Here is a 22,292-nt window from a genome sequence, read left to right as displayed (position 1 = left end):
AATGACACCTCAGTTTTTGACACTAAAGTCAAATGACAAAAATACAGAAGCTTGTGGGCAAATTATTTGTTAAATCTGCATGTAAAGAGAGCTCCGATTATACCAGGTAATTAAAATCAACAGTCAAATCAATCAAATCAATCAATCATCGCCTTCATCTCTGTGTCCGATGCTGCCTCCCCAGCAGACTGCAGCATAAAACAACACACTACCACCACAGACTGATAAAACATCTGCAGCATCTTACTACAGATGTCCAGAGATCTGAGCTTCCTTAAGAAAAAGAGGCGGCTCTGCCCCTTTTTGTGAAGAGCGTCTGTGTTTAGGGACCAGTCCAACTTATTATCCAGGTATACACCTAGATACTTAGAACTTGGCCCCACCTCAATGTCCACCCCACAGGTACTCACTGGCTGGAGGGGGGCTTTAACCTGCGGAAATCTCTGATCATTTCCTCAGTCTTTGAAGTGTTCAGTAGGAGATAGTTCTTGTGACTCCAGTCACTGAAGGCTTTTATCAGATCCCTATATTCAGATTCCTGTCCATTCCTGATACACGCCACAATATCAGTGTCGTGGGAGTACTACTTGGATGTGGCAGGACTCAGAGTTGTATTTGAAGTCCGCTGTGTACAGTGTGAACAGGAATGGATCCAGAACAGTGCCTTGTGGAGCCCCTGTGCTGCTCATTAATGTCCCAGAAACACAGTTCCCAAACCTGACATACTGTGGCCTTCCTGTCAGGTAATCTGTGATCCAGGAGATGAAGGAAAGATCCACTCCCATCTCTGTGAGCTTGTTTTTGAGTATGTTGGGTTGGATGGTGTTGAATGTGCTTGAAAAATCAAAGAACATGATTCTCACATAAGCACCAGTTTCCTCCAGATGAGCAAGGGCACGATGAAGCATGCAGCATCGTTCACTCCCATGTGTTGTTTGTATGCAAACTGCTCTCAGTAGGCGTAGAATCAGCCGCTCCAAGGTCTTCATGATGTGAGAAGTGAGGGCTACTGGTCTGTAGTCATTAAGTTCAGCTGGACATTTGGTGCTTTGTCACCATCTCTATAAGCTGCCTACTTCTCATTGAGGATTGCCTTTAAATCACTAGTAATCCAAGGTCTGTTATTGTGGAAACAGCGTACAGTCCTAGTGGGTATGACTGTGTCTCTACAGAAGTTGATGTAATCAGTAAAGCAGTCAACCTGTCTGTCAATGTTCATACTGTTGTCCTCTGTTTCCAGCAACACATTCCAGTCTGTACATTCAAAGCAGTCCTTTAGAGCCTCAGTTGCCTGAGGTGTCCATTTCGTTGGAGGCTGCCTCCACACACAGGGTTTGTAACAAGTCTCCAGAAGAACTAAGTTGTGGTCAGATTTTCCTATTGGGGGCATGGCAGTAGCTCTGTAAGCTTGTTTGACATTAGCATACAGCAGATCAAGGGTTTTATTTTCTCTGGTGGGACAATTTACAAACTGTGTAAATTCAGTCAGGTGAGAGGTGAGGGAAACATGATTGAAGTCCCCTGATATGATCAAGAATGTTTCTGGGTGTTTAGTCTGTATCCTAGCAACGAGGTCATGTAGAACTTCACATGGAATTTCAGCAGTTGCCTTGGGTGGAATGTACACAAGTATTGTTATGATATGACTGAACTCCCTTGTTCCATAATATGGTCTCATACTAACTGCCAATAATTCAATGTCTGGACAGCACATCTTCTCCTTGACAGTAACATGTGCATGACTGCACCATCCTTGGTTCACAAATAAAGCCAAGCCCCCACCTTTCTTCTTTGCCACGAGCTTTAGCATCTCTGTCTGATCTTATGAGAGTGAAGCCAGGTAGATCCACATTGGAGTCTGAGATGTTTTGATTCAACCACGTTTCAGTAAAACACAAGAGACTACACTCACGGTATACTTTCTGAGTCTTCACCAGTATCTCCAGTTCATCAGTCTTGTTGGGCAGAGAGTTGACATTCCCCATGATGACTGACAGCAGAAAAGGCTTTTATCTCCATTTCCGAGCCTTAACTTTTGCACCAGCACGGCAACCACGAAAACACCTTTTCAACTCAGCTGGAATAGGGTGATGGTATCCTCCAGACTTGCTCCGCTTCAATGAAAGAAGCTCCTCTCTTGAATAAACTCTTCTCTCCACAGAAGTATCCATCAAAAATATTGCAAAAAATACATACAAACAAGCAAATGTATGCAAAAACAGAGAGCTATCAAACTTTTGCTGCTCCTCCATGAAGCGCATTCCGGAAAGTCGTAGGGCAAATGGAGTGACTTTATTGGACTTATATGCTAAAGAAACCAGCTCTGACTTAAACACTGAGGTAAAAAATCGGATTCAACCCTCTGTCCCTTAAAGAACATCTGTCTATTTTAGTGTGCAGAACTCAGCAGTGGATCCATAGGAATATAAATGAAGCAGAACTCCAGCATAGAGAGGCTGAGTGAATGTGGTCTGGACTCTGTGGAGGAGGGTCATGGTTTCAGAGACGCTGTAGAAGGACAGAATACCTGCACTGTGATCCAGGTACACTCCTAATCTGGAGCACGGAGGACCTGAAACGGGAGTTTCAACATCGTTGTGCCAAAATCTACATTTCTTTGTTTCAAATCTTAATGCCCAAGATTTGTCGTTCCATCCAAAAAAACATTCATTCGACTTCCCTGTTCTGCTGATATCTTTGTATGCAACTGCTATATAAAGTTTTTCCCCGCTCCACTCCACCTCCCAGTAACAACGTCCAGTCAGACTCTCTTTACTCAGGACCTGACAGCATGTAGTGAATCTGTCTGGGTGACTAGGATAAGACTGTTGTTGTCTTATGCATGTTGCTTTTCTGTTCCCTTCAGATAATAACAGCTGTGTGTGTGCTGTGTTGGGATCCAATGTGAGTTCACATGAATATTTCAAGAATTCATCTCTGGTCTCTGGCTCTGGTTGTGGTGAAAAAACATCCACATCGGTCACAGTCAGTGAGATGTTTGTCCATTTCTCTCTCAGGACGTCCTGTAGTTTGTCTCTGACTTCTGACACAACTGCTGTCAGGACCTCAAAGTAACGCAGAGGACGGATATTGATGCTAGGTGAGTCTGTGGATTCACTGAGTGCTGACACTGAGGGGAAGTTTTGTAGAAACTGGTTATGATCCTCTGTGTGTGAGAGTTTCTTCAGTTCAGCCTCTTTCCTCTTCAGCTCAGTGATCTCCTGCTGCAGCTTCTCCTCAAGCTCTTTGACTCGTCTCACTTCAGTTTCCTGCTGGGATCTGACCTGCTGCTTCACCTCAGAGCTTCTTTTCTCCATCAGACGAATCAGCTCAGTGAACATCTTCTCAGTGTCCTCAACTGTTTTATCAGCAGAGTGATTGATAGCTTCCAGCTCCTGTTGAAGCAGCTTCACATCTTTCTGTCTGTCCTGGATTCTCTGCTGGATGTTTAGTTTACTCACCTCCAGCTCTTTCTGCCTCTCAGTCCGTTCTGCTGCAGCTGACACCGTGTGGTGGTCTTTATGTTGGTCCACAGAGCAGAGATAACAGATAGACTGCTGATCAGTCCGGCAGAACATCTTCATCACCTCATCATGCTGAGAGCAGATGTTCTCCTGGAGATTCTTGGAGGGCTCCATTAGCTTGTGTTTTTTAAAGGCAGAGGATTGATAATGAGGCTGGAGGTGTTCATCACAGTAAGACACCAGACAGATGAGACAGGACTTGGTGGCTTTACGTTTTCTCCTGCTGCAGACATCACAGGCCACATCATCAGGTCCAGCATAGCAGTGATCAGCAGGAGCAGCAGGGAGTCCGCTCTTCTTTAGCTCCTCCACTAAATCTGCTAACATGGTGCTTTTCACCAGGACAGGCCTCGGTGTGAAGGTCTTCCTGCACTGAGGACAGCTGTAGATCTCCTTCTCGTCCTCTCCATCCCAGTGTGTTTTAATACAGTTCATACAGTAGCTGTGTCCACAGGAATTAGTCACCGGATCCTTCAGTAGATCCAGACAGATGGAACAAGAGAAGGTTTCCCGGTTCAGTTGAACTCCTTTCTGTGCCATTTCACCTCTTAGAGACAACGACTGTCTGAGTTTCACTTTCCTCGAAGGGAAACCCGTTTGAGCTCTGATCTAAACAACATGCGTTTCTGCAAGAAGTGGGCCTGTCAGCTCTGCACTCCACCTCCATGTTGGTTACACCCATCCATAACAACTGTAGATCTGAAGTGAGAGAACATGGAAATACACAGGGGGCGTGGAGTTCGCTGTGTTTGAGAGCAGGAAGAGGAGGGAGGAATTATGAAGCAGCACTTTGCATTTAAAATGGAGTCTGGGTTAAAACCTGCTGCGACATTTAAATGTTTAGTAGCAAAACAGTCATTGGCTGTTAAGGCTTTTGGCATTGGCTTTTTTATCTCTTCCCTCAAATTCGGCTCAATGTTCTTTGAAAAAAAAAAAGGTATTTTTGAACACTGACATGTTTTAAAGATCTGAGTATGAGGAATAAATTCAGTTTAAAGGGTAAACTAAATGTAGCTTGTAAAATACCAGTGCAGCCTCAGATTAGATAGAGCAACTACAGGTGCATCTCAATAAATTAGAATACCATAGAAAAGTTTATTTATGTCAGTAATTCAATTCAAAAAGGTGAAATAACACATCAAACAGAATCAAACATTTCATGTCTTCATTTATTTCATTTATTCTAATTATAATGATTATGTCTTACATTTAATGAAGACCTAAACTTCAGTATCTCAAAAAAATTGAATGTTACAAAAGACCAATTTTAAAAAGTATGTTTAATATTTAAATGTTGGCCTCTGATAAGTATGTCCATCTATATGACTCAATACTTGGTTCGAGGCTATTTGACCTGAACTACTGGAAATGAACTTTTCCATCATATTGTAATTTATTGAGATTACCCTGTAATATGAATTAAATATAAAGAGAAAATATTTTCAGATTAAATTTTTCTTCTGACCTGTTAACAGTTTAAGCTTTTACCCTCAGGGAGGCACTATAGACACGTCAGAGACATAAAAAATGAACAGCAGCTCATTTGTGTCATTTGGCTTCATTTATGTTTTTAAAATCATGCCATGTGTGAAACATTTTTCCTTCTGATTGTTTGCAGTGTAGCCACATTACAATCAACTAGAAAATAGACTCAGACAAGAAAACACAACTGAAAACATGAAATAAGAAGTTTATATTGAAAATGCAGCTGGGTGGACCAACACAATGTAGACAATTAAATTAATTTGTACATGTGCATGTACAGCAAGTCCTTTGTGACAAATGAAAACAGGAAGCTCACTGAAAAACTTAGCAAGGATTTCAAAAAAGTTTTCCCCATTTTATTTCAATTTTGCTGTATTAATGTTTTTAAAATCCTGCCATGTGTTAATTTTCCCTTCTGTTTGTTCTCATCAATATTTATTTTATTTTTATTACATTTATTCACAATATAGACAGTTCCTAAGCAACTCACGGGAATGGAAAGTGTGCTAGAATATTTTACTCAAGTAAAAATAATGTGATATAAACAATACTGAAGCAAATTTAAAGCAAGCCTACATGTGAAAAAAATGCAGATCAGTGAAGCTGAATAAATGTTATGGCTACATTTTTATAAGTGAGTGCTGACGTGTGATATTACTGTTGAATTAAAGAAAAACTTTTACGCTACAACACAGATTCCATTAAATGCAGTGGTGGAATGTAACTAAGTCCATTTACTCAACTGTACTTTTTGGTACAATTTGAGGTACTTGTACTTTATTAAATTATTACCATTTTATGTAACTTTATACTTTATACTACTCCACTACATTTAAGAGGCAGATATTATACTTTTTACTCTACTACATTTAGCTGACAGCTTTAGTTACTTTTCAGGCCGAGATTTAACATGAAAAAATATGATCAATTCAAAATGAGTATGCATGTTTATAAATTGAACTTCATAACAGTATATACGTAGTTAGAATTAACCCTAACCTGGACAAAAGTAAAATGCTGCTTTAAAATTGGTTAATCCTGCATAATGAGTACTTTTACTTTTGATACTTTTAGTACATTTTGATGCTGATACTTTTGTACTTTCACTTCGGTAAGTTTTGAATGCAGGACTTTTACTTGTAGTGGAGTAATTTCACAGTGTGGTATTTGTACTTTTACTTAAGTAATCTGAATACTTCTTCCACCACTCTGCCCTACAAAGTCTAACTGCAGTAACTACAGGTTTGGTAGAAATTAAGATATAACAAAAAAATGAACTCATTGATGTCTGTTTTATCTTGTGACAAAGTTTTAGATTTTAATTTTGGTTTATTTTTAGAGAAATAATTATATACAAATTGCAGTAACTACAAAATCCAACTCAAAACCAAGCAGTAATTGGACTTACCACGGTCTGCTTTGGATATATAAATATACTAATTTAAACATAAAAATAATAAAAATTATAAGTTTATTTGAAAGGAAAATTATTATTTAGATAGTGATGAAGTAAAAAAGTGAGATAAAATGATATTAAGACGAAAATATACCATTACTTTATAATATTAAGTCTAAAATACACAAATCTTTGAACAGAGATGTTAAACACATTTAAATACATTTATAACAAAATCAATTTGAAAATGTTTATTCACTGAAAACAAAATATAAAAGCTGAAAGAAGACAACAACATTGTAGTTAATGCACTCTGTTTTTCTTTACTATTAGAATCTTTTACAGCAAAACCAGAGAGCAGTAACTACATTTTTGGGGTCAAAGGTCAAATAAATCATCATGATTTTTTAGCATAAAGTTACATCATCAATACATATAGAAATAAGTGTCATATCACTTATCTACATATAACCAATTTGGCTGGGCAGTTAAAAAAAGTTAAACAACTTTAAAGCAGTTTTTCCTCCGTTTTACCTTTGTGTAGTTGCTGCAGTTAGACTTTATAGGGCAGCGCTGATTAAATGTGAATGTACACACTAATGAAGCCACTGGATGAGGACAGGCCTCGGTGTGAAGGTCTTCCTGCACTGAGGACAGCTGTAGATCTCCTTCTCATCCTCTCCATCCCAGTGTGATTTAATACAGTTCATACAGTAGCTGTGTCCACAGGGAATAGTTAGGGTTAGGTTAGGTTAGGTTATAGGGATAAATGCGTCCCTCGAGGGCCCCCTCAAGAATGTTTTTGCCAATAACTCCGGATAGGAATGTTCTATCGTCATAGGACCAAGTGCCTTGGATTCCTTGGCCCCAGACCTTTCGAATGGTGGAAACTTTAAAATGGCCATATCTCCGGAACGGTAAGTTGTAGAGACTTGATTTCACATCTGGCATGTTCAGCGACTCCGAATTAGGTCACACAACACCCACTTTCAAGTCTCAGGCATTTACGGTTCCGGAGATATTGGCCAAAACCGGAAATCGGAAATTTCCACTTCTGAAAAATTCTAACTTTTGATAGGAAGGTCATAGAGACACGTAGGTGGGCTCTACGTAGGTGGGCTCTACGTGTCGGGCGTGGCCGAAATAGGGGGGGTAGACAACAATTAGACACTTGTGGGAGGTACCGTTGTTGAGTTAAGGGCTTGTCAAAAACCCCATAGCAATACATGCAAAAGGTGAAAATTTTACTGTCATATCCGAAGTGAGACTTTCTTGAATAACTCGAGAACGCTAAGCCGTAGGTGGTCAAACTTGGTGTCTATCCCCCCTATTTCATGTATAAGGAACACGTAGACACCAAGTATAAGTGTGTGGAACGTACCTTTCAAAAGTTAGGGTAGGGGACTGTCTCCCACCTCCGGAAGGGGTTGGGTGGTGCTCAGTCCATCCACCCAATGGAGGGTTAGGGTTAGGGTTAGGTAATAGGGTAAAAGGGGGTAATCGGGAATTCCCGGTAAGCGGAAAATTCTAACTTTTGATAGGAAGGTCGTAGAGACACGTAGGTGGGCTCTACCTGTCGGGCGTGACCGAAATAGGGGGGTAGACACCAATTGGACACTTGTGGGAGGTACCGTTCAAAAGTTATGGCCGTGTTGTCAACAATGAAAATTTCAAATGGCCATATCTCAGGAATGGTAAGTCGTAGAAACTTGATTTCACGTCTGGCGTGTTCAGCGGCCTCAAATTAGGTCACACGCCACTTTCAAGTCTCTAGCACCTACGGTTCCGGAGATATTGGCCAAAAACGGAAATCGGAAATTTCCGTTTTAGGAAGGTCGTAGAGACACGTAGGTGGGCTCTACCTGTCGGGCGTGACCAAAATAGGGGGGGGTAGACACCAATTGGACACTTGTGGGAGGTACCGTTCCAAAGTTGTTTTTTTTAAAGATTATTTTTTTGGCATTTTTTTGCTTTATTGAAAGTGATAGATTGAAAGGGGGTGATAGAGGGGAAGACATGCGGCAAAGGGAGCTCAGGACGGATTCGAACCCGGCTCCGCCGCAGCAAGGACTCAGCCTTAATGGTAAATGCTCCAGTGTGAGCCACCGGGACGCCCCAACAATCTCTTTTATAAGAGACCAACATTCTGACAGTAATCAGAAGGTTTTCAGAACAATAACTGTTTCACTTTGGATATGTTAGAGTAGAGTTAGTGAACATCCAAAGTTGTGCTTGTGAAGGGGTTTAAACTTGTTCTGTCACAGTAAAAGGATTTTGAACTCTATCAATTATAAAGTAACTGTGATAACTTTTAATCCACTCATTTGGTGTGAATTAATGTCTCACAATCTGAGGATTTAGTGTCTGTCTTGTGTTCGCTCTAGCTAAAAGAGGATTTCTAACAGGGCAGCTGTGTCTCAGCAGGAGGGATCTGTCACTGATAGCAAGTTGATCTTCTGCCCTTCCTGTCCAAAGTGTCCTTGAGCAAGGCATCCCAACGGTTCAGCCCCTTCTTTCAGTGCTGCCATTAGTGTTTTGGATAAAAGCGATAAATGAAGGCCGTTTCACTCAAAATCTAAAGTTTTCATTGTCAACAGGCAATCAGCTTCACTTCTGCTGTCATTGCCAAAGTGTTTGGGCATGTGTAATGATATTTGACCAAACTCATATAAGTAACATTTAAAACACCACTTCAAAAAGATTTTCTTCAGCCACTGACCTTAGATTAACAGGGTCAGCAGCATCAGGGACGGACTGACCAATAGGAAACTCTGTCAAAGTCCAGAATGGCCGTCCCACAGACCCTGTTGGTGGCCTTTGTGGTTCATCAGGAAAAAAAATCAAAAACAGAGAATGGAGTCCAGAGAGAGAGAGTCCGGGGAAAATTAGAGAATCACCTATGAAACATATTCCTTTTATAGTTATTTATACATTTCTAATTTCTCCTCTAATGCAGCAGAAATTATTTCTTCCTCAAATAAATTAGGATTTCAGAAATTAATGAGATCTCCATCAGTCGCTGTAGTGCTCACTCTAAGATAAATCCAAAAATTCACTCCTGACACCGAGCGCCAAACATCTCAAAAACTCCTCATCTACACAAATCCTCAGACTCTGTCAAAGTCAGCTGCAGAATGGAAAACAAGAAGTTGAATAGTGAAATGCTCCAGGATGACCGGAGAAGATCAGGGAAATGTCTTGTTGGTATCTGGCTCCATCTAGTGGCCAAAAGTGATGCTCCCACTGACACCAACAGGACAGAACACAGCTGAACAACATGCCATGTGATGGATAGAAATACATGCTTTTTAATCATAATTTGTAAAGAAGTGAACCCAGAAGATCTACTATAGCGAAGGTCTTTGTTCACAAGGCTTTACTTGGTTTACTTCATTTAGCCCACAAAGGTAAAAAATAAAAAAAATAAAAAAACATTTCTTTCTTTAATTCCTCTTTTTTTAAAAACTAGAAAGTGGTCCTTGAGTTAAGTTATGTTTTAATCAAACTATTCAAATATATTTTTAGAAAATGTATCATAACATCAGCAGTTTAATCGCAGTTCAGAGAGACACTCTTACAACCCTGATGCCAAAGAGCGAAAAATGTTCATAAAACAGAATGCATAAGATTCAGTGTATATTTACAAAAAATAACCTCTAAAGTGTATCAGTTTCAGCACTATTCAATCGAATGTAGATTTGGAGACCACTGCATTCTGTTTTTAGTATGTTTTACGACTTTTTGAAATTAGGATTCTGTTTTTAAATCATGGGATATATAAAAGAAAACTTTCCCAGGTTGCTAAAACCAGTCCAGATGCCACTATGTTCAGTGGTGTAAGAAGGATTCAGATCCTTTACTTCAGTAAAAGTACTAATACCACACTGTGAAATTAAAAGTCCTGCATTCAAAACTTACTGAAGGAAAAGTATCAGCATCAAAATGTACTTAAAGTGGCAAAAGTACAAAGTATAAAAGTACTCATTACACAGAATGGCCACACTCAGATTGTTTTCTATATTCTAAATATATTATTATTGATTCATTTATATAAGCAGCGTTTAAATTTTAACTACTTAATATACTGTTATGTGCTTAAATAAAATAAAATGTCATCACTTTAAATGTATCATATTTTTTATGTTAAATCCTCAACTGAAAAGTAACTACAGCTGTCAACTAAATGTAGTGAAGTAGAAGTATAAAGTCACATAAAATGAAAATACTCAAGTAAAGTACATGTACCTCAAAATTGTACTTAAGTACATTACTTGAGTAAATGTACTTAGTTACATTCCATCACTGACTGTGTTTGCAAGAGAGTTGGAAGAAGTATGTTCTCACTGCTGATCAGCCCCTTACTATTTAAATATCTTGTTTATAACAGAAATATTTGATGTCATTATGTTCAAAAACAAGTCACATGGTTACAAAAAGAAACGTGTTGTATTCCCACAAATTATGAAGTGAAATACACTGAAGAGGATGTAAATATAATATGACATTGTTAAAATGAATCAATTATAAGTAAAAGTCTTGCATTTAAAATATTATGTAGCATATATGCATTTTTCAGGAAAATGTGCCTTTGAGTATTGAAAGTAAAAGTACTCCTTATACAGGCAGAATGTCTGTTATATTAAATAATTTTATATAACATTGTTATTACTGTTTATAGTAGCTAGCAAGTCATTTAAATATGTTTTTTTTAAATATATGTAGGCCTAAGGGTATTCTAACTTACTTTTTTATAGGATCATTCCACTATACAATTACACACACACACACACACACACACACACACACACACACACAAAACAATACTTGAATCATTATGTGCAATATTTCATACAATAAATAAAAATGAGTTTATGAAAGTTCTGCAGCACTTTAATAAACTCATATTTATTTATTTATCCATACACTGGAATCCCATGCATGCAATAACCCTGATAAGTATGTGCAATACCCTACATGGTACTGCAGGATTTTTTAAAAATGGTGTATGTACATTATTTATTAGTGTACATTTTATTTTTATACAGAAACAGTAGCATTTTTTTAAAATCACAATTTAGTGTGAATGAGCATTATGATGCATGTAGGTGTAGTGTTCTTTATATGATACTGATATTGACACCATGTGTACAACGTGTGTTTCATGTAAATCAGTCTCAGTTTTATTGAGATGTATAATTATAATATTCCATTTAGGTAAATTTAATGACACAACTAATTTAATTCTGGTTCCTGGCTGACATGCACCTAAAGCTGTGTGAATGCACAGGACTAAAATATTATAATTTATTTTAATATTTAATTGTATTCAGGGCTTTATTGTGAATATGTCTGTATTTGCCAAATCACGGTAAGATTAAAAGCACGGTAAACAATCACCCATGTGTTGATTAAACATAATGAATAAATGCTAATGTTTATAATATTAAAATATTAAATAATGCAATTAATGCAACAAACAGGTTTGTTTTGGTAATAACATCCAATGCCCCAAGTAACTGTTTAAAAGTGAATGAGTCATTTAAACCATACTCTTAAACTCAAATAATGGCCCCATACACACAAAATATAGAGCTGAGGTAGAAACTCCCCTTCTTCCACCCCGACTTGAACTGGCTATCTGGTCCCAGATAGGCCACCACCAGCAATGTGGGGATACAGCCTGTCTAAACAGGGGCAGTGGTGGAAAAAGTATTCAGATCTCTTACTTCAGTAAAAGTACTAATACCACACTGTGAAATTGCTCCACAACAGTAAAAGTCCTGCATTCAAAACTTACTGAAGTAAAAGTACAAAAGTACCAGCATCAAAATGTATTTAAAGTATCAAAAATAAAAGTACTCGTTATGCAGAATGGACCCACTCAGATTGTTTCATATATTCTAAATATATTATTATATAGGATTTGTTGTAGTGATACATTTATGTAAGCAGAATTTGAATTTTCTCAAGGTAGGACTCATTTTAACTACTTAATATACTGTTATGAGGTTTAATTAAAAAAGTCTAATCACTTTAAATTGATCATATTTTCAAGTAAAATCTCAACCTGAAAAGTAACTAAAGCTGTCAGCTAAATGTAGTGAAATAGAAGTATAAAGTGACATCAAATGGAAATACTCCAAAAGTACCTCAAAATTGTACTTAAGTACAGTGTTGAGTAAATGTACTTAGTTACATCCCATCACTGGCCTCATATACACTCCAATAAACCTGGATCTCACCCTGTCAGACCCTGCAGGATACTTCATAAGCTTTTCTAGTTCTCTACTAAAATAAAATACTCACAAATCCCGAGATTGCCAAGGCAGCTTGATGAAACAGAATTTTGATTTGTTTGATTCACATAAAATCAAGGTGTGTGTTTTTTCTTTTGCACTTGTGAACCTTTACCTGTGCAGTGTCTTAAAGACGGATTAAGACTTTTACAATATTATATATTATAATTATTATAATATTATAATATTATAATATTTTACTTTTATTTATTTATTTTACAACATAACACAACATAACATAACATAACATAACATACCATAACATACTATAACATAACAAAACATAACATAACATAACATAACATAACATAACATAACATAACACAACACAACACAACACAACACAACACAACACAACACAACATAACATAACATAACATAACATAGGAGCAGTAAAAAGCATCGCATTCCAACTATTTTCTGGTATTATACACAGTCGCCCATAAAGTTGGAATCATTTTGTTTTCAGACACAATCCTCTGTTATTATGGTTTAATTTTCATTGTGACGTGTTTGGAAGAAATTGATTAATAAAGTTTTGAGAAGATATACACTTTATCTCTCAAGAATGAATAATTTCATGGAAAGATGGAATATAAATAATAAAAATATTTATTTATAATAATTTAATATTAATTTAATATTATATTTATTTATAATTTAATATTTATTTATTTTTATTGGAATAAAAATATTTTATTCCAACTTTATGGGCAACCGTGTTATATTCGTAATAACTAACAAACTAAATATAATCCACTATCACTGAACAAAGTGATAGTGGATGTTCTAATCTAATGTTGCATTTTCCACTGAGAATAAAATCAATGTTAGAAAGACACATCAGTCATGGGACTTTGACGCAGGACTATATATATATATATATATATATATATATATATATATATATATAAGCATCTCTGTATTTTAGAGTGGTTATTGTGAAACAAATACATTGCAGTGAACTAAAGTAAACAATGATCCTTGTCTCCAAGATTATCAATACAAAGCCAGACTCACAAACTACTGAGTCAGAATTGTTTGAAAGATGCTAAATGATAGACCTGTACACATAAAGATTGGACCAAATGTATTTTCCATGTGAAGATATTTTTCAACTAACCAATCAGGGGCTCTCTTTGTGTCTTGCCGTCATGGCAGCATTATACATGGGACAGAGGCGCCACAAGGAAAAAGACACTCTGATGACATCAAAAGAGGACATTCGTGATAATGTCATACACTACGACCATGAGGGCGGCGGTGCGGCAGACACTCGGGCCTTCGACATGGGCACGCTGCGCAACACACACTCACAGCGCACCAGCACTCACAGCAGCAATTCCAAGAAGGAGAAAAGTGGCTACGGAGACGGGGTTCTCCTGCATCTCAGCAGCCGCTCCGACGAGGTCAGGTCTCCTGACATTCACCCTATGCATTCACCGTCAAACAGCCAGAGTCATCTCTGCCGTGAACAACAAGGCGCTGCTCTCTTCCCGTGGCAAAGTAACCGAGGGGGATGCTGAATTGATCAGGGAGTTCATCGCACAGCGGCTGGAGGAGAACCAGCAGAGTTACGGCGGCCCGCCCTATGACTCACTGGCAGCCTACGAGGGTGACGGCTCGGTGGCCGGCTCGCTCAGCTCCATAGAGGAGTCCTGGGTAATTGACAATACGGGGGATTTTAGCTCCCTTGGTGACTGGGGATAGCCGTTTAAAATGCTGGCTAGCATCCTGGACAAACAGCCACCCACTTTTCTTTCTTTGTCAGTCGGTTCCCAGAAGAGAGGTCAGACTGACCTGGGCAGTCCCCTTTTCCTCATTTTTCTTCCAGTGTGAAATCTCTCAAAAGCGACTGCTATGAAATTTGTTACAGACATCAATGTCCCCATAAGTATGATACATTTCAATTTCCTCCAGCCCTATCGTCAGGTGTACATTTTAATTTGTGCAACATTTTGTTTCATGGTGACATATGACATTCCCAGCAGCTTCAGCTGCACTTTGTGTTAGCAAACTAAAATGCTAAACTAAGTTCTAGATAAAAAGCCAATGTGATTTGAGCTCTGTGCTACACTATTGTTCTGCAAGGTAAGATTCACCAATGGTCACCACAATTGCCACTTTACCGTGTAGCATGAAGCTGAAGGCGACATCTATGGTCCCCAACAATCTCTGATCGTGTTATTAAGACACTTTCAACTTAAAAAAGCTTCAAAATTCACAAGTGTGGTATTTACTGATGCATTGTGTTTTAGAACAAAACATGAAAATATCTGAAGCGTGTGTGTGTGTAAACCACAAAAATTATATCAGGCATCTAACAAAAAAACATTTGAAAAGACCCATTGACTTTGACACAAGCAATCAGGAGGTGCAAACTGAATTTGAGTTTGAGTTTTAGGACTAATTTCTGCAACACTCTACTGTTACTGTGAGAATGTTGAGTTAGCATTTAGCTCACAGTGCTGCTGTGTTTTTCTTATTTCACACAAACTTAAGATTCAGGATATTTATTTATTCAGGTGATGAGATTTGATATCAGGCTGGCACCATTGTTTTTACACTTTATTTTCTCTGCAGTTGCTTTGATAGTCAAGTCAATTTTAAAGCCAATGACATTCACTCATAAACTCAATCTGAGAAATTGATCCAGTTTGGGAAAGGACACATGCAGAGAGTTCCTGCTCAGTCACAGGTCACATGGTGAGACTACTGGCTGGTTCTAGCTGACCCTTTGATCCCGCCCCTCAGATGCAGTCTCGCCAATCATAGCGTGGCTTCAGCCATCTCTGACAACATTACAGCTCTGCTCCACAGATCCAAAGTAGAAGAGGGATCATTTAATAGCATGGTTTCATTTTACAATAACACATCTTTTGTCCTTTGCTCTACTGTGCTGTATGTGGATTGTGGAATATTGGTTGAGATCAGAGTTATCTGTGATAATGGAAAATCTAAGACCCTGATTACACTCGGTTTTAAAAGTGTATTGGGCGATCAGATCACAAGTGAACGGATGAGACACATCGCCGTTTACACCTGTGTGTATCTTGTGTCTCCAAGGGTGACAGCTTGGACCACTTGTGTTCTGACCACTTGTGTTCATAAATCAATTATTTTTTGTTAAAGAGCAGTTACGTCACAAGGCATATTCTATTATATAAAGTAATTAAAAAAATGGAACAGCAGTGATTTTGAGAAAGACTAATTTGGCTGTAGATTATTACATGTATTTTCATGCATCGTCCTGCTGCTGATGTCATCATGACTAAACACAATTTTCAACAAGTATATTTGGGTTAAATAAAGACCATGGTGTGAACAGTAGTATATGGACTTCTGGTGCTTGGTGGGGGAGCTGTCTATGGTTACCAAATAAAGAAAGACGGTCAGAAGAAGCTGAGAGCTATAAAGGTTGATAAAATAATGTGCAGATCATTCAATATATAATGTTCACTTAGAGTTTTGCTACAGGACTTGAAACTAAATTGAAATGTGCCATCTGTTAAATCTGTGTAAGTGGCTGAAGCTCCCTAAAGATAAACAGTATTTTCATCATTTTAAAACATTCTTTAAAACTAACAAAACAGTTCAATACATGTATTAAGATTGGAATTAATGGGAGCATGTGATTCGCATCATTTTTACAAAATTAAACCATTCAATGGGACCTCATCACCTGTATGTTGGCATCTGCAAAAGTCTGGTTTCACCCATTTGTACCATTGTTTTGTCTCTTCATCTTTCTATGTACTCACACAAGCAACAGGTTTTGCTTATTATTTCGCATACTGGCTGATAAAAAGACAATGAATTGCTGGAAGAAGCATATCAGGTAAGATAACATTTAATATGTGCATGAAACATCACCTGCAATAAACTGAGCCAATAAAAATGGAGGATTTCAGTTCGAGAGACGAAACAGAAAGAGATCACAATGTATCCAACAGAAATCAGTTTATTTCATAAAATCTTAAACACATCATATATGAACAATAAGCAGAGTTTCCAGTGACACCAAACAAATGTATTACCACAGCTGGTGATGTCATCTGATTAGAGACATCTGAGATTATGTGCATGTCTTCTCAACATACAACTTGGCAACAAAAAGCAACAAAGCAAAGATACACAAAATGCATCACATGCTGAAATACAGATCAAATCACTGGTTTGTTGCTATATTCACCTGAATGGTGGAGTGTGATTAACACATTACTGCGTGCTTCTAGTTAGAAGGTAAGCCAAGTTGATTTATACAGCACACTTCAGCAACAAGACAATTCAAAGTGTTTTAACTACAACTGAACTGTGTTGCAGACGCTCTTGTTTCTTTCATTCTTTCACAGTCCTGGTGGCAGCTGCTTTGCATTATACATTAAAAACAGCATGAATATCAGTTTAAATAGACTGAAAGAGCAGTGCCTTTATTTTTGATTTATACCATCAGGATTTTTAAATTCTCTGGAATACTGTTATGTCACCCAAGCCTAATCATTGCTAAATTAATTAGTGGTTAACATTACTAATGCCAACAAAAGGTTTTAACCCCACGAGCTGCAGACATGAAGCATTGTCATCTGTGTTCACATTTGCACAGGCCTGACATCACACAGAGCAGCTTTAACCTACGAAAGCTGCAACAAATGTACAATTTGGTTCTGTGAATTAAACAGTAAAGGTGGTGCCATCTTTGTTTCCAACTTCTTCAATATAAAAGGTCACAGTAACTGCCAAACCACTCAAACCACGTATCTGAAGAGTAACTAAAGACAGCACAGACATTTTTATTTTAAAAAAAGTTGTTTAACCAAAGACCCATTTATGATATTGGTTGGTCACAGTTGGTGACAAAAGCTGCCTCCTTATATAAAAGCCTGAATCAAAAACAACACGACTAAATACCCACATATATTGATTAACAGCAGGAAAAGATGGTTTGGGGGTTACTCTTTAAGCATTTATCTTCACCATATAATTAGAATGATTATTTAGAAAAAACAAACATAAGAAGAAAAGAAAAAAGATATATGTTTCACCTGACAGGTTATGTAGGCATGGCTTCACATCCAGTTCAGCGTGGTTGTTAGACTATTTAACTGTTGAACGAACTGCCACGACATTTGATGCATTCATGATCCATAAAGGGCTTATTTATTCATTTTAGCGCCACTAGCTGGTCACTCACTCATGAATGACAAGAAGTTAAGACAGAACTCTAATCAGAATGTTAACCTAAAATGGTAATTTAGGTTTTCATCCAGTCAACGCTTTTGCTTTGGTTGATACTGCAATGAAAATATGTCATGTCATGTTTTCCCTAAAACCCAAAGAAATTTGTCACTTTCTTGGCCCGACCTGTCTTTTCTTTCCTCTTCTGTTTTTCTTCAGACATTTCCTCCTCTGTTTTTGTAAGTTTATCTCGTTTAGCAACTTTGGAGATAAGGTTTGCTTTCTCCTTCATTGCCTCCAAAGACTGAATTCGAGCGTGGTAACCCTCTTTGGCCTCTGACCTTTCTCCTTCAATCAGCATGTCGATGTACTCTTGAGTTGTCAGAGGGTTGGGCCTCAGGGCGATCTCTTGCAGACGAGTTATAGAGTGAGCTGACTGATCCATGAGGGACACGATCATGTCTTGAAGGTGAACAATCTCTTCCTCTTTCCTCTCAATCAATTCCTGGACAGTCATCCTTTCTCTTGTAGCTTTTTTGTACTTGTCTTTTAACTCTTTTAAGGTACATTTTGTTATGCTGACATTAACAGAGATGCTTTCTTTGCTTCTGCCAGCTACACCACAATCACATCTGACCCTGACAACATATTCTGTCTCTGACTGAAGCCCTGAAATGATCGCCTTTTCACCTCTCAGCACCATTTGGTTCCATTGGAGATCTTCCTCGTTGACTGTTTTGGCGTACTCCACGATGTAACTCAAAATGTGGACATCTTGTCCAAGCTGAGCAGGTTTCTCCCAGCTAACTGATATCTCACTTGAATTTGGTTCAACTTGAGGTTTTCCAGGAGGACTGCAGGGTAACGTTTTAACTGAACCACTGACTTCACTGGCTGGTCCAACCCCTGTTGAGGTCACTGCTCTGCATCTGAACACGTACTCTGTGTTTGGACTCAGATCTCTCACTGTGACTTCTTCAGCTTTTGGTGCTGTCTCCTGTTTCCATCCATCCTCTCCACTGACACGATACTCAACTGAGTAGGAGGTGATGTTCTCTGCTCCGAATCTGGGTGGAGAAACCTTCAGGGTCACACTATCATGGTATATATCTCCTACTGTTACTGTTTCAGGCTTTGAGGGCGGCTCAAAGTTGTCATTGGCTGAAAAGCCATCTGTGTAAAGGTAAATGCTTGAACCTTTGTGTTTCTCATCTGTTAAGCCCACTATCAGGAACTTAATGTTCTTGTTCTCTTTGTTGGCCTCTGCAAAGTCACTGAAGAGCTTCGCTTTACGCCTTATTGAATCTGTGACTTCTCTTGAGCTGTACCATTGCTCCTTCTCCACATCATGAGTATGTGGACCTTGAGGTTCGTCTAGTTTGGGTGTTTGTTCTAAGTAGTTGGATAAAGCTGAGAGGTACAGTTCTGCATTTCCCAGTGAGGTTTCTTTGTACAGGTGATTTTGTGACGGGATGATCTTGGTGTTTTTCTTCATGTTGGTGAAAGACATTAAGGTGTCAACTTCTCTCTCTTTACAGTCCATCCACTCATTCAGGCTTCTGCTGTTGAAGGGAGAAGAATGTGTCTTCTTCAGGATCTCTGCGAGGACAGCCTCCTCTTCTCCTCCTCCTCGGATTGATGGAAGTTTCTTTGCCAAGGTTTGTTGGAACTCCATCTTGAACTCTGAGCACATCTGTTTGAACTGTTTTATCTTTTTGCTGATCTGTGGGAACTGCTGTGCAGTGGTGGTTCTCAGTGCATCATTGCACCTCATTTCCAGCTCACTGAAGTCCTCCAGGACTCTCTGTGATTCTTCGACTAATCTGATACTTATCTGATGGACAAGTTTAGCAGCAGAAGAATCTAAAGTTGTTAGTGGCAACAGCCAGACCTTAACTGGTACGGCGTTCTCTCCGTTAGGCCCCAACAATTTTGGCAGACTTTGGTAAACTTGTACTGCATCCTGAAAGGACACAGGATTTTTTTCAAGAGAAAAGTCTCCATGGAATTTGCAGGAGAATTTCTCAACGTTTTCTGTCTCCTTGTCTTCCATTTTCAGTGAACCTTCACCCTCTACTGCAAGGCATGGAATCTTCTTGATCATCACCTTCAAGTTCCCCTGAATGTCTTGATGATTTTCGCTTTCAGACACCTCACGGTCAAAGACAAAGAAGGCTTGTGCCCCGTAGAGAATACCTGTGACTACATGTGTTGCTAACCCTTGATCGAAGACATACGCATGCTTCACTTTGTCTCTTCCAAGATGATTCATTGATAGTTCGTGGAACTTTGTGGTAGTTTTGTACTTCAGAGTTACTCTGGCCTGATTTTTGGAAGTCTTATGATCATTCAAGTATTTGGCTGATCCATCAACCTTAACCAGCCCACCCAAAAAACTTGCTTTCAGTGATGCTTCCACCTTAAGTGCTGAAGATTTGTCCTCAATTGATTCAGATGCAACCATCTCAAAGTCACTGCTTGGGTTTGGTTTTTCTCTTGTATCTTTTTCCAGATCATCATGGTCCCACAGTGTCATGCCTGACAAAAAGAAGTGATGAAGTTAAACTCCCCTTCAGTGCATGGTAATAAAGCTTGGTTATTCGAAACAAGAAGAGAAGAGAAACAGTAAGACTAAAAGCAAAATTTTTTTAAATTTTTTTCTTACAAGAAGCCCTTTCAGTGTTCTATTGAAGAGAGGATCAATTCACAATTTTAAAAAAGGGGGTGGGGGGTGGGAGGAGGGCATTCATAGTGAATTATAATGCTTATTATTTATGAGTTCGACTGTCTTATGGAAGCTCTTGACTAGTTATAACCTAGACGTCAACTATGATATACAGTACGCTATAATAGTTCATGCAGTATAATAAGTTACCATTGTTCTGCATTAAATACAATGAAGTACACACTGATAATAATGCACGCTTTATCATACCGTTTCAAAATAATCCATGCTTTGTCAAACAGTGATTATTGAAAGTGATACCAATACAAATTCTTCCAACCTTTAAAACATGTTGGTAATCTCATGCAGGAAAAAAAGTGGCACATGATGTGTTGGGTTCACTTGTAAGACACAAAAAAGAGGCACTGAATTCATGCCAAAAAACTCTCTTGAGCCACAAAAGGATTCAAGGTTTTCAACTTCAGACTTAAATTAAATCCTTTTTTCCCTTTTAAACAGTCCAATACAAATTGTATGTGTATTTTCAGATATCATTTGGCTTGGCCTGTAGCAGGTCAACTACCTCAAGCTTGTATGAGTTCATTTGCACTATAATTTCCTGGCTTGGAGTTTTATCAAGATAAACTTGGCTTTCTTATTGTTAGGTTACCATACCTAAATATTTACAATGAAATAAGCAGATCCAACTTAAACAGTTTCTGCATGCAGTTGCATGTTATAACTTTACATACCAGGGACCAGCACATCCTGGCGGCAGTCGTACAACATCCCGAGGCTGAATGGCCGGCCGAGCGCCGCCACCTCTATCGTTCTGCTGGCTCCTGGATCCATCTCTTGATCTAGGCTACAGAAATCAGATAATATGTTAGCTTAGTCATCTGATTCTCCTGCTATCCAAACTGTTCCAAACTGTTCTCACCTTCAAGCTAACCTTCTGGCTGATAAACTTGTGGAGATACAATGGCAAACTTAGCAACAATTGTCATTTATATATTTATTTTTAATGAGAAATGACTTTCAATGACGTGTTTTTTGTTTTTTCTGATAATTATTTACTTTACTGCTACAACAAACAAATCTATACATACAAACAATTCACACATTTCTAATCTGTGGTGTTTGCATCACAATGGTCTGAATAGAACTGGAAAGTACTTTCCATTACAGCCTGGTAATAATATTGTCATAGTGGGGTGATAGTTCATAGTTAAAATGTTATGTAACAGGATAATAAAGGTCCAAAAACAAAGGATTGCCTAATAACAATAAAATGGTTTTCAGTGGAACGTTTTGAATCAAACATAGTAAAATTATGTTGTTAATGGGGGTAATAACCTGATAAAAATGAGGTAATTAGGTTGATGCTTACACAATATTACAGCCAATATCAGCATAATACCTTCAAAATCGCATGAATATTCTTGGAGGTTAATATTGATAATTAACATAATGCTGAAAGTCATCCTCCGTTACGTTCCAAACATTTTTTTTTACATCTTAACGTTATACTTCACAAAGTACACGAGTAATTTGAGACTTCTTACCTGAAAACACATGATCAACATGAACAAACATGAATCAAGGCTGAAAAACCCACAAAACAGTAAACTACCTGTTCCTATTTAACATCATGGTGATGCTAGATTAAACTAAACATCAAGAGGCACAATGATTACCTTGAAAAACTTTTTAACTGTGACTTTCTCTTAATGCTTTGTACAAACTTCAAA

At 38.2% G+C, this 22,292-nt stretch overlaps 1 protein-coding gene across 1 annotated transcript; it reads right to left on the bottom strand.

Annotated features, from left to right (window-relative positions):
• Window positions 1–1,815: 1,815 nt before the first annotated feature.
• LOC131980987 (uncharacterized) lies at window positions 1,816–21,397 on the bottom strand. The gene is made up of 3 exons (XM_059345286.1): window positions 21,294–21,397; window positions 18,028–20,414; window positions 1,816–4,133 (listed from the first exon to the last, which is right to left on the bottom strand). The coding sequence occupies exons 1-3, from the start codon at window positions 21,391–21,393 to the stop codon at window positions 2,385–2,387; spliced, it is 4,236 nt and encodes a 1,411-aa protein (XP_059201269.1). The 5' UTR covers window positions 21,394–21,397; the 3' UTR covers window positions 1,816–2,384.
• Window positions 21,398–22,292: the final 895 nt, after the last annotated feature.

The sequence above is a fragment of the Centropristis striata genome, chromosome 11 (genome assembly GCF_030273125.1).
Source record: "Centropristis striata isolate RG_2023a ecotype Rhode Island chromosome 11, C.striata_1.0, whole genome shotgun sequence".
NCBI classification, from domain to species: Eukaryota; Metazoa; Chordata; class Actinopteri; order Perciformes; family Serranidae; genus Centropristis; species Centropristis striata.
The sequence above is the reverse complement of the archived record's forward strand: the minus strand, read 5'-3'. Positions and strand labels throughout refer to the sequence as shown.

What these genes read in the sequence shown, in the direction of transcription:
- LOC131980987 (XM_059345286.1), bottom strand. Translation starts at nt 21,393, where the DNA reads ATGGATCCAGGAGCCAGCAGAACGATAGAGGTGGCGGCGCTCGGCCGG. An exon ending in CCAGGATGTGCTGGTCCCTG is followed by an intron (nt 20,415 to 21,293) that starts GTATGTAAAGTT and finishes TCTTTTTGTCAG; the next exon opens with GCATGACACTGTGGGACCAT. An exon ending in TGACAAATTTCTTTGGGTTT is followed by an intron (nt 4,134 to 18,027) that starts TAGGGAAAACAT and finishes CATGTTGTTTAG; the next exon opens with ATCAGAGCTCAAACGGGTTT.